This window comes from Nycticebus coucang, chromosome 2 (genome assembly GCF_027406575.1).
Source record: "Nycticebus coucang isolate mNycCou1 chromosome 2, mNycCou1.pri, whole genome shotgun sequence".
Lineage (NCBI taxonomy): Eukaryota > Metazoa > Chordata > Mammalia > Primates > Lorisidae > Nycticebus > Nycticebus coucang.
In genome coordinates, this window is record NC_069781.1 from 9,604,746 (window position 1) to 9,622,068 (window position 17,323).

Consider the following 17,323-nt stretch of genomic DNA (forward strand, 5'->3'; position numbering starts at 1 on the left):
AGGACTATTGGTTGTGATTTCTAATTGTTCTGGAAGGAGGCAGCTTGTGTCAGTATGTGTATGTGGGAGGATAGAATTGCCCCTCCATGAGAAGCAAGGGGGCTTAGTTGCCCCTCAGAGAGTGTCCTGACCAGCCTGTTTTGCCGGAGCTCTGGCTTAGGCTCTCAGGGGTTTTGGTTTTGCTGAGAGCGGGGCTTGGTCCATAGGTGAACTCAGCATTGCTGAAACTTCTGTTCTAGTGCCATCTCCAGGCAGCCTCAGCCTTGTCCAGCCTCTGGCTTTGGCTCTGGGTGGCCTCAGTTTCACTGGAGTTTGAACTTAGGTCAAGGGAAGCCTTGATCCTGCTGCAACTTCGAATCAGTCCCCTGCTCTGGGTGGCATCAGCTCTGCTGGATCTCCAGCTCCAGCCACAGGCAGCTGCGGCCTTTCTAAGTCTCTGCCTTGCAGCCTGGGTGACCTTGATCTTCCTAAGTCTCTGCTTTGGACTGTTGGTGACCTCTGTCTTGCTGGGGCTCCGCCTCTGTCCCTGGGTGACCTCTGTCTTGCTGGGGCTCCGCCTCTGTCCCTGGGTGACCTTGGTCTTGCTGATGCCCCGCCTCTGTCCCTGGGTGGCCTCAGTCTTGCTGATGCCCCTCCTCTGTCCCTTGGTGGCCTCAGTCTTGCTGGTGCTCTGCTTCTGTTCCTTGGTGACCTCAGTCTTTCTGGTGCTCTGCTTCTTTCCCTTGGTGGCCTGAGTCTTGTTAGGGCTCTGCCTTGGGCTCAGGGAAGTCTTGGCTTTTCTGGAGCTATGGCTCAAATGTAGGTCCTCCCTGCTTCCAGAGGATTGAGTCTTCAGGAGTGAAGACTCAGAGCCTGTCACAGCGGTGACTGAGGTGCTCTTATCTCCGTGGTAGATAGTCGACATCTCTGTCTCTGAGGAGGTTGCGGTCCTGACTGGGAGGGGTGTGCCAAGAGCACCTGTCAGGCTGGCCTCACCTCCCTGGACAGCTCCAGGAAAGGGGCCTTCTAGGTCTTGCTCAGGCCTGCATCCCTGAAGCTTTGCACGGCCAAAAGGACAGAAAGGACTGCCAGACCAAAGCAGCCCAGCCCACCTCAGTGCCCTAGGCTGGGCTGTGAGATGTGGAGTGATATCTGGTGGTCCTGTGCCCCATACCTGCCCCACTCTGCTAGCTGCCACACAAACAGCCCACTAGCTCTGGGCCCTTTCCCCAGCTGCACCCTGCTTCACCCTTCCCATACCTGACTAAGCTTCGTCTTCCTTCAGACCCAGAAGCCTCTTTTGTCCCCCTGAAAAGGGAAGTAAGTGTTCCCACGCTCCTAGAGCTTCCCCGCACTGTCTTCCACACTGTTTCCTGGCTGGCTGGTCCCCTGCCTGCCTTCATCCTTTCAGACTGGACTCAGTGCTCCCCCCCCCGGAACAAGAGCTGTGCCAATCATCCCTGTCCCCAGTGTGGGGCAAAGGTCTGGCCCAGAGCACCTGATGCCTTTGTTGCATTGCACTGGACGAAGGAAGGGGCCTGAGAACTGCGTTCCCTCCCTACCAAGGACTGCACACACTGGCCCTGGGGGCTCTAGGCAGAGCAGCCCGCCAGCTTTGCCCCTTTTGTCTCCTCCAGGAAGAACTGGGGGGAAGAACCACTGGGATATGCACAGGGTTTGTGGGCTTATTTCAGGAACAGGTCTGGGCAAGGACTGCGGGAGGAGCAGTAGCAACGGTGAAGTGTGTGTGGGCGAGAGTCAGCCTCCCTGCCTTGCATGGGCATCATCCCACAGAGTTCTCACCACACCCCTGCAGGCTTGGGATTGTTCCTCTTGCACTGGAGCCACACAAGGCCTCACAGTGGGAAACGGCAGAGCCCAAATTCACACCCAGGCCAACGGTCTCAGACCTCTGGCCTTTGACCACTCTGCTGCCTGGGCTGGCTTAGGCCTGGTAGGAGCACCAGAGACTTACAGCACAAGATGGAGCCTGAGGAGGTCTGGTCGGGGTAGCCGTCTGTCAGGGACGTCACCTTGTCCAGTTCCTCCTCCTGTGGCAGGAAACAGACTGGGCAGTCCAACTGTGGCAGGCCCCCACAGCCACTGCTCTGCCAGGCCAGCAGGCTCTGGGGGCCTTCTGTGAAGAGTGGTTGTTCTCCTGAGATTAGAGCTCCAGGGCACCAGGTCGGGGTTTGGTGGGATGTGGAGGAAAGGGAGGACCAGGCTGGACAGGTGTGTTGCCATGGAGAAGATAGTGTGCAAGGAGCTGCTAGGGCCTTACTTCTCCCAGCTATGAGATGGATGAAAATGAGTTCAAGTGTGGGGTAGGCTCTATAACTCTAAAATGCTGTGGCCTGGGGAAGGTCCCCATGTTTGACCTCACCTCATCCTCTTCTCACATGAGGGAGGGGGCAGAGGGAGACCCACTGCTGTTAATTACCACTTCCCAGACAGGAAACCAGACAGGTGGCACCTAAGCCACCTCCCAGGGCCACTCAGCTAAGAAACGGAAAAGCCAGGTTGGAATCCAGGTCTTCTGGTCTCTGTTCATGTTCACATTGCAGGCGGTGAGGGGCCAGTGAGGGACATGGACATGCCTGGGTGCCAGCTGGGTGCTGGGCCCTGGGCTCTGGACTCGCTCACTTCAGCTCAACATCTCCCTCAGGGAGGGAGCCCAGGGTGACTTCAGAGGGTACACAGAGAGAAATTTTGTACTTCTGTATTTTTTTTCTTATGTGAGCTAAAAAAATGAAGAGCTAGTGTTTCCATTTATGGCAAGGGACATTGGTATTCCATTTACTTCAATTACATAAACTTTCCTTTGAACGTAAGTTGACTTGATGTCTGTCAGCATAGACTAGAGAAATAAACTGGTATCCCAGGACAGAACAGCAGTGAGGGGTGGGTGCAGCCACCCACACACGGTGATGTGGGTGACTCACACACACATAACCTTTAGTGAAAGGAGCCAGACATTATGGGCAGTGCCTGTGGCTCAGTGAGTAGGGCGCCGGCCCCATATACTGAGGGTGGCAGGTTTGAATCCAGCCAAACTGCAACAAAAAATAGCTGGGCATTGTGGTGGGCGCCTGTAGTCCCAGCTACTCGGGAGGCTAAGGCAAGAGAATCGCCTAAGCCCAAGAGCTGGAGGTTGCTGTGAGCTGTGACGCCACGGCACTCTACCAAGGGCAACAGAGTAAGACTCTGTCTCTAAAAAAAAAAAAAAGGAGCCAGACACTAGTGGTGCACCATTTTTGTCCTACACATGGTACTAGGGGGCTGGAGCAGGGGCCAGGGAGGGGCACCAAGGGGCTCCAGGGGAGCTAGGAATGTGTCCTATCTTTGGCCCTGGGCCAAACTGTAACTACAAAAAAAAAATAGCCTGGTGTTGTGGCAGCCATCTGTAGTCCCAGCTACTTGGGAGGCTGAGGCAAGAGAATCGCCTAAGCCCAAGAGCTGGAGGTTGCTGTGAGCTGTGATGCTACGGCACTCTACTGAGGGTGACAAAGTGAGACTCTGTCTCTTAAATAAAAAAAAGGAGGAGGATCGCCCGCCATCATGAACAACACAGTAACTATCCGGACAGGAAGTTCATGACTAACCGACTACTTTAGAGGAAACAAATGGTCATTGATGTCCTTCAACCTGGGAAGGTGACAGTACCAAAGACAGAAATTAGAGAAAAACTAGCCAAAATGTACAAGACCACACCTGATGTCATCTTCGTATTTGGATTCAGAACTCACTTTGGTGGAGGGAAGACAACGGGCTTTGGCATAATTTACAATTCTTTGGATTATGCAAAGAAAAATAAACGCAAACATAGACTTGCAAGGCATGGCCTGTATGAGAAGAAAAAGACATCAAGAAAGCAGCGAAAGGAACGCAAGAACAGAATGAAGGAAGTCAGGGGGACTGCAAAGGCTAATGTTGGTGCTGGCAAAAAGGCAAAGGAGTGAAGACTCTACAGTGATGTTATCTGCAGCCATTGTATAGATTTTTCACAAGAGGATTAATAAAGACTTTTCATGTGAAAGAAAAAAGGAAAAAAAGAAAATTCTGGCACAAGTGACTAGCGCAGCCAGGAGAATTCATGAAGGTGACCATAGGTAAAGTGTGTGAAGCCTTCCCCTGAGGGCCCGTCCCCAGCCCATCACACAGCTGAGGGGTGGCAGAGCCAAGCCTGGAAGCCCCTAGCCAGCCTCAGCCTGGGCTGGGTACACTTGGCCCAGACCCTGAGAGCCCAGGCCTTGGAGTATTCCACTCACCTCTACTTCCTCTTCCTCTTCCTTTTTCTCTTCCTCTTCCTTTTTCTCTTCCTCCATGGGGGCCTCGGGCTCTCCCTTTGGGCTTTCTGGCTGTACCTGTTCTGGGACCTGGGCCTTGGCCTTCCACTCTTTGGAGGCCTCAAATAGAGGCTCTACCAGCTTCCATGAAAGCTGCAGGTCTCGGGCCTTCTGGCGCTGTAACTCCCGCTCCCTGAGCACCCTGCCAAGCCATGGCCCAGAGCCCTGGGTCAGTCTCCCTGACTCACCCTGCCATTCACAGGATTGGACAGTTGTCTCTGCTCCAGGGCTTACCCCACAATGCCTTGCAGGCTGCTGGCCTGCTGACTGCTCTCCATCATCCTCTGTAGCTGCACCCTGGCCAGGTGGGCCACCTTGGTGCCAAGCACCTCCTCCACTGACATATCCGGGAAGAGGGTGGTCATCAGCGGGAGCACCTAACAGGAATGGAGGTGACCAGAGCCAGGTGTGGCCCAGAGCAGGGGGCAGATGGCACAGTGCCACCCTGCCCTTGCAGAGTCCCACTTGGCCCTTCTCCAGGCTGAAGAGGGAAATGTTTCCCAAATCATTGTTTTCAAACCCAGAACTACCAGGAGACTGTGACAAAAGGCTGATTCTAAGATGGGTCACTGATGGTGAGCTCATTGTGTGTTCTGGACCCAGACAGATGTGGACTTGACAGCTAAGCTGTGGGACCTAGGGCAAGGCAACTGCTTGCTCCGTGCCTTATTCTCCTCATCAGTAAACTGGGGGAGAGGTGATGATGTTACCTGTTTCATAGGATGGTGAGGAGGGTTAAACAGAGAGGAAGGCGTTCGTGGGGTTAGAACCCTGCCTAGCATGTGGTAGACGCTCTGGCATTAGCAGCTTTTCTTATTGTTTTCAATCTAGATTTCTCTTAGGAACGGGGAGTATCTTCAGGAGGCCAGGGCTACTGATGCCAGAGTCCACCCTCCTGGCCCAGCAGGAACGCACCTTGGGTTGCTTGGGGTTGAGAAGGAGGGCAGTGACAACATCCTGGCGGGCCCCAAAAATGTCCTGCAGAAGCTGCCGACTCTTGGCCCGGTATACGTAGTACTGGGCCTTTTGAGGATTGTGCTGGATGGCCACTGAGAAGTGGTCCTCCGCCTTCTGGAACTGCCTGCAGGACACAGTGGGCCCCAGGCTGCCATTAGCTGGGGCACCTAGGGGGAAAGGGAAGCTTCTGGGCCCCACTTAGGAGTCTGGGGAAAACCAAACTCTCCCACCCAGCTCCCGTACCACATGCCTCCCTTTCCTCCAGTTATACCCTGATGGACTTAGCACTCAGGTGCTGGTGTGAACCCCCAATATAAGTGAATATTTTTATGATCTTGGGGTAAAGCAAGTCGTTCTGAGAATGTCATAAAAACCAGCAGCTAAAATGAAATATTAATTTGAAGGTTGGGTGCAGTGCTCATGCCTGTAATCCTAGCATTTGGGGAGGCCGAGGTAGATGGATTGCCTGAGCTCAGAGGTTGGAGACCAGTCTGAACAAGACAGAGACCCTGTCTCTAAATAAATAGCTGGGCTTTGTGGTGGGCACCTGTAGAGCCAGCTACTCAGGAGGCTGAGGCAAGAGAATCACTTGAACCCAAGAGTTAGTAGTTGCTGTGAACTATGATACCACAGCACTCTACCAAGGGTGACAAAGTGAGACTCTTGTCTCCAAAATAAAAATAAAAACAAAAGTAGTTAGGCCTTGTGGTGGGCACCTATAGTCCCAGCTACTTGGGAGACTGAGATAAGAGAATTGCTTGAGCCCAAGAGTTTGAGGTTGCTGTGAGCTGTGATGCCACAGCATTCTACTGGGGGCAACAAAGTGAGACTCTGTCTCAAAAAAAAAAGAAAGAAAAATATTAATTTGATGAGGATTAAACTCTAAGCTATTGAGTAGCAAAAACACCCCAAAGAAAAGCAATATATAGGGAAAATATATTTTCTTACTCTACAAAGAACTCTAATAACAGAAAAACATTTTTTATTTAATTTAGAAATTTCTCCCTAAAAATAATTTTTTTTTCCTTAGAGTCCCACTTTGTCACCCTCAGTAGAGTTCTATGGCATCACAGCTCACAGCAACCTCAAACTCCTGGGCTCAAGTGATTCTCTTGCCTCAGCCTCCCAAGTAGCTAGGACTACAGGCTCCCACCATAATGCCCAGCTATTTTTAGAGACAGGGGTCTCTATTTTTGCTCAGGCTGGTCTCAAACCCATGAGCTCAAGCAATCCATCTGCCTGGGCCTCCCGGAGTGCTAGGATTACAGGCGTCAGCCACAGCACCCAGCCTTTTTTTTTTTTTTCCTATTAAACTAGCAGAGTTAGCCAGTTAAAGGTATTAACACTCAGTGCTGGGGAGATTTGGGGGAAATCAAGGCTTTCTTTTCTTGATTGGTTAGCTGATTTTAGAGAACTATTTGATATTATTTATTAAAATGTTAAATGTTCACATCCTTTAACCTAACATTTTAACCTCCAGTGATCTAACCTACAGCTTTACCAGTATAAAAGCATGAAAGCATATGTTCTGGATGCTCATGACAGCATTATTTATAAAAAAAAACTGGAAATAGCCCAAATATCCATCAGTAAAGGATTGTCTAAGGCAAGGGTCCTCAAACTACGGCCTGCGGGCCACATGCGGCCCGCCAAGGACATTGATCAGGCCCTCTGGGTGCTTTTGCCACCGCTCCCTGTCTTTGCGCCGCACTCTCCGACTCCTCCTCTCAGTCACTTGCATCACTTGTTACCACTAGCAGTGACAAATATGGAACCAGACATTGACCATCTCATTAGCCAAAAGCAAGCCCATAGTTCCCATTGAAATACTGGTAAGTTTGTTGATTTAACTTTAGTTGTTCTTCATTTTAAATATTTGTTCCCATTTTTTTTTTTTTTTTTTTGTAGAGACAGAGTCTCACTTTATGGCCCTCGGTAGAGTGCCGTGGCCTCACACAGCTCACAGCAACCTCCAACTCCTGGGCTTAAGCGATTCTCTTGCCTCAGCCTCCCGAGTAGCTGGGACTACAGGCGCCGGCCACAACGTCCGGCTATTTTTTGGTTGCAGTTTGGCCGGGGCCGGGTTTGAACCCGCCACCCTCGGTATATGGGGCCGGCACCTTACTGACTGAGCCACAGGCGCCGCCCTTGTTCCCATATTTTTTTTTTTTATTTTTAATTCAAAATAAGATATGTGCAATGTGCATAGGAATTTGTTCATAGTTGTTGTTTTTTTTAACTATAGTCCGGCCCTCCAACCATCTGAGGGACAGTGAACTGGCCCCCTGTTTAAAAAGTTTGAGGACCCCTGGTCTAAGGAAATCAATTGTAAGGCTGGGTGCAGTGGCTCATGCCTGTAATCCTAGCTCTCTGGGAGGCCAAGGCAGGTAGATTGCTTGAGCTCAGGAGTTCCAGACCCACTCTGAGCCAAAGCGAGACCCTGTCTCTACTAAAAATAGAAAAAACCGAGGCAGAGGATTGCCTGAGCCCATGTTGGAGATTGCTGTGAGGTATGATGCCACAGCACTCTACCCAGGGCGACAGCTTGAGACTCTGTCTTAAAAAGAAATCAGTTGTACCTCTACAGAAGGGAGTACCATGCAAACAATAACAGAATGAGATAGTCCTATATGTAATGCCATGGAAAGGGAAAAAGCCCCTTAAAGGACAATTGAGCATGATCTCACTTTTGTAAATTAATAATTGTTACTATACATCTAGGAAAAAGTCTAGCGGAATCTTTACAAAACGTAGAGGGAAGGGCTTGGGAGGTAGATATTGGAACGATAGCTCACATCCTGGATCATTAAATACTGAACACTGAATTTTTTTTTTTTTTTTTTGAGACGGAGTCTCACTTTATCACCCTCGGTAAAGGGCTGTGGCGTCATGGCTCACAGCAACCTCCAACTCTTGGGCTGAAGCGATTCTCTTGCCTCAGCCTCCCAAGCAGCTGGGACTACAGGTGCCGACCACAGCGCCCGGCTATTTTTAGAGAAGAGGTCTCTCCCTGGCTCAGGCTGATCTGGAACCCCTGAGCTCAGGCGATCCACCTACCTCGGCCTCCCGGAGTGCTAGGATGACAGGCATGAGCCACCACGCCCGCCGCGAGCAGCATCTTGATTCAGGAATCCCTGCAAGTGGTGTTTTACCGGGCCGGCCCCGCCCCCGGGGAGCCCCGCCCCCGGGGAGCCCCGCCCACGTAGGGCCCCGGGCCTCGCGCACCGGCGCCTCTGCTCGCAGATGCCCATCCTCTCTTGCAGCAGCCCCATGCGCATGTTGGCGCCCTTGTCCTCCGGGCTCAGCGCCAGTGCCTGCTTGTAGTCCGCCTCAGCAAAGGCCAGGTGGCCCAGCTGGAAGAAGCAATCTAGGGTCCGGGGGCGGGGGCTGAGTGCTTAGACAACTCCCAGTGCCCAAGAGCCCCAGCCCAGCCGGCTGCAGCCCAGGGCGGGGCCTGACATTGGTGGCGGATAATACCCGCCTATAGGCGGGCGTGGTCTCTGTCTCTAGTTTTCTGAGCATCTGGGCACCTTTTCTCAGCTGCCTATTTCTGAGCATTTTAAAGAGACTGTAGTCAATTTATGTAGGGTAACATTTCCCAGAGTGTGCCCCTGGGACACTGCGACTGTTAAATGTTTTTTTCTTTCTTTCCTCCTTCCCTCCCTCCGGGGCCTCAAGTGCCAAGTCCAGGCCAAGTCCACCTATGCCCCGGCTCCCGCCCCGGCTCTGGACCCCACGGACCGCCTCGGTTGATGTAAAGGCCTTTCTCCCGCTGCTCATCCCTGAGGGCTTTGTTCAGCAGAAGCACGCCCTCCTGATAGGCGCCCTGCATGTAGCAGTGCACTGCAAAGTCGTTGTAGGCCAGCAGTAGTTGGCGCTGTGCCTGCTTCACCAAGTCCTCCTGGCTGTCGGTCACCATGTCCAGCACCTTCAGGAGGTCTTCCACCGCTCGGTCAAACTCCCCCTTCCTCCGGTACATGGTGCCCCTAAGGTGGAGGGCACAGAAGGGAGAGTGTCAGGGCTAATGTACCCCCACTGGCTGGCTAGTGGCTGTGCAAACCATTGACCCCTCTGGGCCTCCTGCCCCATTGGGCTGGCTCAGGATTGATATTTGATAACCTGCTAGTCACTGGTAATTTGATTTTTCTCAAAAATAGCTGCCCTCACTTTCTTTTTGGGAGCCAGATGTGTGCCAGCTTCTATGTTAAGGCCTTTTTGTACTCAAGACAGACATGTTCCCCTACTATTCAGATGGAAAACCCAGGCTCACAGAGGGTAATTTGCACCAAATCACATGGTAAGTTCTTGAGGAGGGATTGGCTTCAAACCCAAGTCTCCTCTACCAAGCTGGGCAGACCCTCCCAGTATGACTTGCTGGGAGACCTAAGGTTCTAGTTCCCAGGATAACAGGAAGCTGCTGCCTGCCCCTCTTCCAGGAGCAGAAACAGAGACCACCTCCATGATGACTTGACCCCAGTGGGAAGTAGGGACAGATTATTAGAGGCTAAATGGGGAAACTGAGGCCAGGAGGAAGTCAGAGACACTCCTTAGACCACACAGCAAGTCTGTGACGGGGCAGGGCCTGGGACCTTACTCCCCATCCGGTACCGGAAGAGGAAGAAGCTGGGGTCCAGGGGGTTGTTTTGGATGGCACAGTTGATGCGCTGCAGTGCGGGCTGCAGTTTCCCCTGCACGGCCAGGATCCCTGCATCTTGGCAAGCCTGCTGGGCCTGCTCCACCATCTTCTTGAGCAGCAACTTGGCCTGCAGGTGCGTGGGCTCCAGCAGCAAGGCACTGTGCAGGTCCCGGTAGCAGAGGTTGGGCTGCAGGAGCCAGGGAGGTCTCAGAGGTATGGCTGAGCTAGCCCTGCCCTGCCCAGGAGGAGGGAGGAGGGCAGGCCTCCAGGCCTCAGGGGCTCTCCTCCAGGCAGGCTGCTGTCACACCATCCCTTCTCAGTGCACCTCCAACCTCCTCCCAGTCCCACCTTTTCTGGGACAGAGAGCACTGTGGAGAAATCCTCTCCCAGGCCCCATCCCTGCTGGCCCTTTTCTAGGAGGGACCTCAAGTGAGCCAGATCAGCTCCATGCTTTCTGCCAACGTCCCCTCTCTGTAAGACTCCTGTGGGACTGATTTGAACGGGGGTGGTGACCTGTGGGCTCAACTGCCATGTTCTCCCTATCCCCTCTTGTGCTTCCTCCCCTGACTCCCTGACCTTTAAGCCCAAGACAGCTCTGACCAAGAACATATTCAGGCCTGGGGTCAGGCAGAAAACATTCCCTCCAAATATCTTCCACAGGGTGTACAAGTCAGTCAAGTCAGTCAAGTCAACAAACAGTTTTAGCAAGCACCCTGTTTCCTGTAGGGCAATTGTTTGGAGAGTGAACAGGAAAAACAGTGCGGACAGCAGATGTGTGCGGAAATTGGCAGAAGCTAGGAACAGAGCTCTGAACAGCACCACTGAGAACTGGCTACCTAACCTGGGGCAAGTCACCCAGAGCTGGTTCTTCCTCTGGGAAAAGAGGACAGTGGGTGTGAAAAGAGGACAGTGGGTGGAATCCACCTCAAAGGGTTACTGTGTGCCTCACGGATAAACAATGGACAGCAGAGGGTGAGGTGGCAGGGGTGGCAAAATCACACAGCCAACAATAATTATCAATAATTACTAGTCTCATGCCATTGAATCACTTGTGGGACACTGAAGCCCAGCCCCTCAGCACAGGGAGAAGGTGCCTGGGTGGACTGTGCCCCTGGAGCCACTCCTGGAGGCAGTGCTGCTCCTGACGGCAGGCTCACATTTCCGACCACCCACAAGACGTCCAATCCATCTGTCCCTCCCCATCCTGAGCTTCCCAGCTCCCCATCCACCCAGGCCACTGCCAGGACACCTGGCATTGTTCTCCTTTGCCCTCTAGCAGAGAAGGAGAAAGGCGGGTGAAGGAAGGCTGCCTTATCTCCTGGTCTTCTGATGTGCTTTATACATTATCTGCTCAGGGACATCTCCCCTGGGCTGTGAGCTCCATGAGGCAGGGATGACAATGACATGGGTCTCTGACTTTACTGTTTCCATGGATAGGCCTGGCACAGAACCAAGGCCCAGCAATGATGGAACAACTATTCAACTGGGCAGACAAGCAGTCAGGAAGGACAGTGCCCCTCTACACTGACAGGCTTGCCCCCTCCTGTAACCTGAGACACACTGGGGGCTCCCGGGCTGGGCACCAGACACACCCCCTACCCAGCCCTCCCTGTCCTACCTTCTGGAGGAAGTTGTAGAGTCTGGCCCGAAGGATGTAGATGTCGGCGTTGGTGGTGCCCTGCTTCACCTCCTTGGTGATGAGTGAGAGGCAGTCCTCATACCGTTTGAGGGCCAGGATACAGGCCAGGCTGAAGCCAGGGCAGAGGGCACTCTGTCTCCTGTGTGGAAGGGCAAGATAGGGCTTCGGGGGAAAAAAGGGGGCCAGGGCACTCACCATCGGTATTGAAAGCAGGTTTTTGCAGGCTGCAGCTTGGCAGCTTGCAAGAAGATGGTCAGGGCATCCAGGAAGGCACACCGCTCAAACAGGCATTGGGCCTAGGGACACAGGGGACTGTCAACTCTGCTTGTGACCCCAGCCCAGCTGCAACCACTAGTTGGCAGGGGGCAATGCTGGCGTAGAAGGGGAGAGAGATGAGAAATAGGAATAGAATTTTCTAGGGAGAGACTTGAAGAGACAGAGATAGAGGGATACAGAATTGAGAAGAGACAACAATACAGAAAAATTTGGGAACAGAGAGAGAAAACCTGGGAAGCAGATGAGAACAGCATAGCTGACAGTAATAGGCTATATCCTGGACCAACCCTTGCTAAGAACCTGAACTTGTGGCCAGGTGCCGTGGCTCACACCTGTAATCTCAGCATTCTGGGAGGCTGAGGCAAGCGGATCACCTGAGCCCACAAGTTCAAGACCAGCCTGAAACAAAAACAAACAAACAAAAAAAACAACCCTGAACTTGTTATCTCACCAGCACTCAAAAAGTATCACCCTTAGGGTGCCGGCCCCATATGCCAGAGGTGGTGGGTTCAAACCCAGGCCCTGGCCAAAAACTGCAAAAAAAAAAAAAGTATCATCCTTTTGGCTCGGTGCCTGTGGCTCAAGTGGCTAAGGCATCAGCCACATACATCTGAGCTGGTGGGTTCAAATACAGCCCAGGCCTGCCAAACAATGATGGCTGCAACCAAAAAATAGCCAGGCGTTGTGGCAGGCGCCTGTGGTCCCAGCTACTTGGGAGGCAGATGCAGGAGAATCACTTGAGCCCAGGAGTTGGAGGTTGCTGTGAGCTGTGATGCCACAGCACTCTACCCAGAGTGACAGCTTGAGGTTCTAAAAAAAAAAAGTATCACCCTTTTGTATGAGAGACTCAGAGCCCCTTCCTGTGAGCATACAGGAAGTAGCAGGTTCCTGTATGTATGGAGGACACGGTTCTCCAAAAGACAGAGCAAGCACATGGTTTGGGTGTCTTGAATGTTTAAGAATTGAATAATTTGGGTGGCGCCTGTGGCTCGAGGAGTAGGGCGCCAGTCCCATATGCCAGAGGTGGCGGGTTCAAACCTAGCCCTGGCCAAAAACCACAAAAAAAAAAAAAAAAAAGAAAGAAGGGAAAAGAAAAAAAGAAAGGCTGAGATTTTTGGCTGGGGGTGGTGGCTCATGCCTGTAGTCCCAGCACTGTGGGAAGCCGAGGCGGGTGGATTGTCTGAGCTCAGAGGTTCAAGACCAGTATGAGCAGCAGTGAGCCAGAGTAAGACTCTGCCTCTACTAACAACATCAAAAACAGCCAGCACCGCCAGAGGAAGAAGAAAATCAACAAAAAAGGAGTACTTCAAACAAAGAAGAATGAACAAGCAAACTGAAATTAAAAAGAAAAAGAAAAAAAAAGAATTGAATAATTTTTGTTTTTTGGAGACAGAGTCTCACTTTGTCACCCTGGGTGGAGTGCTGTAGCATCACAGCTCACAGCAACCTCCAGCTCTTGGGCTTAGGCGATCCTCCTGCCTCAGCCTCCTGAGTAGCTGGGACTACAGGCGCCCGCCACAAGGCCCAGCTATTTTTTGTTGCAGTTTAGCCTGGGCTGGGTTTGAACCCACCACCCTCAGTACATGGGGCGGGCCCCCTACTCACTGAGCCACAGGCGCCGCCCCCTTTTTTTTTTTTGAGACAGAGCCTCAAGCTTTCGCCCTGGGTAGAGTGCTATGGCATCACAGCTCACGGCAACCTCCAACTCCTGGGCTCAAGAGATTCTCCTGCCTCTGCCTCCCAAGTAACTGGGACAGGACTACAGGTGCCCGCCACAACACCCAGCTATCTTTTTTGGTTGCAGCCATCATTGTTGCTTGGCAGGCCTGGGCTGGATTCGAACCTGCCAGCTCAGGTGTATGTGGCTGGCGCCTTAGCAGCTTGAGCTACAGGTGCCAAGCGGAATAATTTTTTTTAATTTATAAATATTTTATTTGTAAAATTTATAAATGCAAATAATATATGCTTCTAGCTATGGATAAGAACAGTGAATAATTTTTTTTTTTTGAGAGTGTCTCACTTTGACACCCTTGGTAGAGTGCCATGGCATCATAGTTCAGAGCAACCTCAAACTCCTGGGTTCAAGCTATTCTCTTGCCTCAGCCTCCCTAGGTCTCGCTCTTGCTCAGGCTGGTCTCAAACCTGTGAGCTCAGGAAATCCACCCAGCTCGGGCTCCCAAGTGCTGGGATTATAGGCGTGAGTCACCTCACCCAGCCCAAGAATTGAATACTTTTTGACATTTTGAAAACCACCAAAGTTGTCAAAATAGAAAAAAATCAGGACTTTGTTGGTGTTTTATAGTTTAATATTGATTTTATCTTGAATTACAAATAGGGGCTGCTATTACCTTTTTAGTGTTTAGCTGCTCTAGACTCTTTTTTCTTTTTTTGAGACACAGTCTCACTCTGTCACTCTAGGTAGAGTGCCATGGCGACATAGCTCACAGCAACCTCAAACTCTTGGGCTTAAGCGATCCTCATGTCTCAGCCTCCCAAGTAGCTGGGATTACAGGCACCCACTGCAATGGTTGGCTAGTTTATCTATTTTCAGTAGAGATGGGGTCTTGCTCTTGCTCAGGCTGGTCTCGAACTCCTGAGCTCAAGCAATCCACCTGCCTCTGCCTCCCAGAGTGCCACAATTACAGGCATGAACCACTGCACCCAGCCCTAGAGCTTCAGGGGTCCTCAAAGTGTGGCCCATGGGCCACATGAGGCAGTGTGATTGTATTTGTTCCCGCTCTGTTTTTTTACTTCAAAATAAGATACGTGCACTGTGCATAGGAATTTGTTCATAGTTTTTTTTTTTTAAACTATAGTCCCACCCTCCAACGGTGTGAGGGACAGTGAACTGGTCCCGTTTAAAAAGTTTGAGGATCCCTGCAGGCTAGACTCTTGATCTGTGCCATCTAAGATAATAGCTACAAACCTTGTGTGGCTATAAAAATTTAAATGAATTGGGCGGCGCCTGTGGCTCAGTGAGCAGGGCGCCGGCCCCATATACCGAGGGTGGCGGGTTCAAACCCAGCCCGGGCCAAACTGCAACAAAAAAATAGCTGGGCGTTGTGGCGGGCGCCTGTAGTCCCAGCTACTCGGGAGGCTGAGGCAAGAGAATTGCCTAAGCCCAGGAGTTGGAGGTTGCTGTGAGCTGTGGCCATGGCACTCTACCGAGGGCAATAAAGTGAAACTCTGTCTCTACAAAAAAAAAAAAAAATTTAAATGAATTAAAATTAAATGTAAAATTTAGTTCTTCAGTCACACTTGACCTATTTTGAGAGCTCAACAGTTCCATGTGGCTGGGGGCTATCACATTGGACAGTGCAGAAAAGATCATTTGTCCTGGGGGCAGCGCCTGTGGCTCAGTGAATAGGACGCTGGCCCTATATAGTGAGGGTGGTGGGTTTGAACCCAGCCCCGACCAAACTGCAACAACAAATAAATAAATAAAATTAAAATAAAAGATCATTTGTCCTTATTGCAGAAAGTTCTATTGTCCAATGCTATAAAAATTGACCCACTCCTGGCAGTAAACCAAGCTAGGAGGTGAGAGGGGCAGCAGGTGGGGGCACAGGGACAAGGAGACATCTGGGAGACAGAACTGGTCCCAGGAACAAGGAAGTCCCCTGTAACTGGAATCACCAGGGCCAGGTGTGAGGTGGGCAACCCTGGGCACCTGCAGGTAAAGCACGAAGGTGAGCCGCTCCAGGTATTTGGAGTTCTCTGGCTCAACTGAACAAGCCTTTCGCAGGTTCTGGGCAGCCGAGGAGAAGTCACAGAGCTGGATGTAGGCCTCGGCCCGCAGGGCATAGAAGTCTATCTGAGGGTGAGAGGACACGGTTGCTGTCCTGTCCTCACCACCTACCCCTCAGAGTAGGGAGAGGACTTTTGCTTTCTTGAGGCATGACATCCAGGGCCCACCAGGCTCTGAGAGGAGGGGCCTTGTATGTATAACAGGGAGGGGGAAAGTATGTACTGGCAACTGTACTGTGCCCACCCAGGCCTGCCCCTCACCAGCTGGGGATCCAGGTGGAGGGCTCGGGAGAAGAACAGCACGGCCATCTCCCAGTCCGCTTTCTCCAAGCACAGCTGGCCTTGGTGGTAGCTATGGGGATAGGAGGGTATGGGTAGAGGGGCTGGCCTTGATTTTGGAACAGCCTAGGTATATGGCTGGGGGAGGGGGAGAGTTTCAGGGAGAGACAAGATGGGTAGACAGAGACCAGGGAGACCCATCAGCCTTTTATCCAAGGTAGAAGGGCCCCATTACACAGTTGAATTTACTGAGGACCAGAGAAAGACAGTAACTGGCTCAAGGCTGCACAGCATGTTAATGGCTATATAGGGACTCTAGGGGCCAAGGTAGTCACTTACTACTCCCTAACTTTGAGGGGCACTGTCAAGTCTTCAACCTTTGGTTTTACATCATAGAAGTCCTGGAACACCTGGCTGGTCCCAAAGATGGACTGCAAAGTCCCCTTAGGGATTGAAATCACTCGTGGCTTTGGGATAGTCTGTGAGGAAGCCTTGTCAATCTCCAGAGCATCCTAGAACCAAAGGACAGCAGTTGGAGCAGGCCTCAGAAGTGGCCCTCACCCTGCTTCCCCCAGTTTCCAGGGTTTCACCTGGAGGAGGAGAGATGGAATGAGGCCCAGCGGAAGGCACACAGTCTAGGATGTTCTGTGCCATCTCTCTCTAATCCCGCCTCTCCTACAGTCAAGATTAAAGCTCAAGGTCCTCAGGCTCACACCAACCTCTACTCTCCAGGGCCTTTCCAGCTCCCACTTCCAGCTACCAAAACCCAAGGCTCTAATGCCTCCAGCTCAAGCCCTCTCCTAAGTCACAGGCCTTGGAGATCCTGCGGCCCCTATGATAGATACCCCAAGGGACCCTCACACCAAGCAGGCCACACTGAGTACCTCATCTGACGTCTGCCCCAGGCTGTCCCACCTACATGAGGTCACTTTCCCCACCAGCCACCTAGCCAGAGACATATGTCCCATCAGCCCTCAAGTTCTATAGCTTCCACTTTCTCAAAATTTCTCATTCCTTCTTTTTCCTCGTTCCCTCGTCTGGACCAAGGCCACTTCTGCCTCCAGCTCCCCACCGGTCACAAGTTCCAAGTCCTTCCATATCAGCACAGCGGCCAGAGCCTTCCTGAACTGCACTACGGTCCTGGCCCTTTTGACTTCAAGCCTTCCGGAGAACACAGTCTGGTCCCTCCACGCTGGCCCTCTGGCTTTGCTCTACACCTTCTCCCCAGTCCGTACCTCGTCGGAGTCTGCCATGAGCCCCTTCTGGAAACACGCTGGGGCTTGCGCCAGGGGCCCCACGCCCCTCGCAGCCCCAGTCTGGACCAAGGTTAGGTCCTGACGTTGCTAGGCACCATCTCCTGGACGCCCATGGGCTCCGCCCCTTCGGCCACGCCCCCGGATGCACGGGCCGCTTAAGCCGAAGGAGGTCAGAAAACTTTTATTAGCCGAGGAGGTGGAGGCCTGT

At 52.1% G+C, this 17,323-nt stretch overlaps 1 protein-coding gene across 6 annotated transcripts; it reads right to left on the minus strand.

Annotated features, from left to right (window-relative positions):
- Positions 1-102: 102 nt before the first annotated feature.
- On the minus strand, positions 103-17,275 carry TTC16 (tetratricopeptide repeat domain 16). 6 transcript variants are annotated; one of them, XM_053563321.1, is made up of 14 exons: positions 17,095-17,275; positions 16,199-16,371; positions 15,842-15,932; positions 15,504-15,647; positions 11,753-11,853; positions 11,537-11,666; positions 9,891-10,105; positions 9,024-9,268; positions 8,508-8,649; positions 5,241-5,406; positions 4,560-4,702; positions 4,248-4,467; positions 1,955-2,030; positions 103-933 (listed from the first exon to the last, which is right to left on the minus strand). In XM_053563321.1, the coding sequence occupies exons 1-14, from the start codon at positions 17,110-17,112 to the stop codon at positions 236-238; spliced, it is 2,562 nt and encodes an 853-aa protein (XP_053419296.1). In that variant the 5' UTR covers positions 17,113-17,275; the 3' UTR covers positions 103-235. The 6 variants fall into 6 exon arrangements, with proteins under 6 accessions (XP_053419296.1, XP_053419299.1, XP_053419302.1 ...); XM_053563324.1 differs by lacking the exon at positions 15,504-15,647; XM_053563327.1 differs by lacking the exons at positions 15,504-15,647; positions 16,199-16,371 and having other exon boundaries at positions 17,095-17,102.
- Between the last annotated feature and the right edge of the window lie 48 nt (positions 17,276-17,323).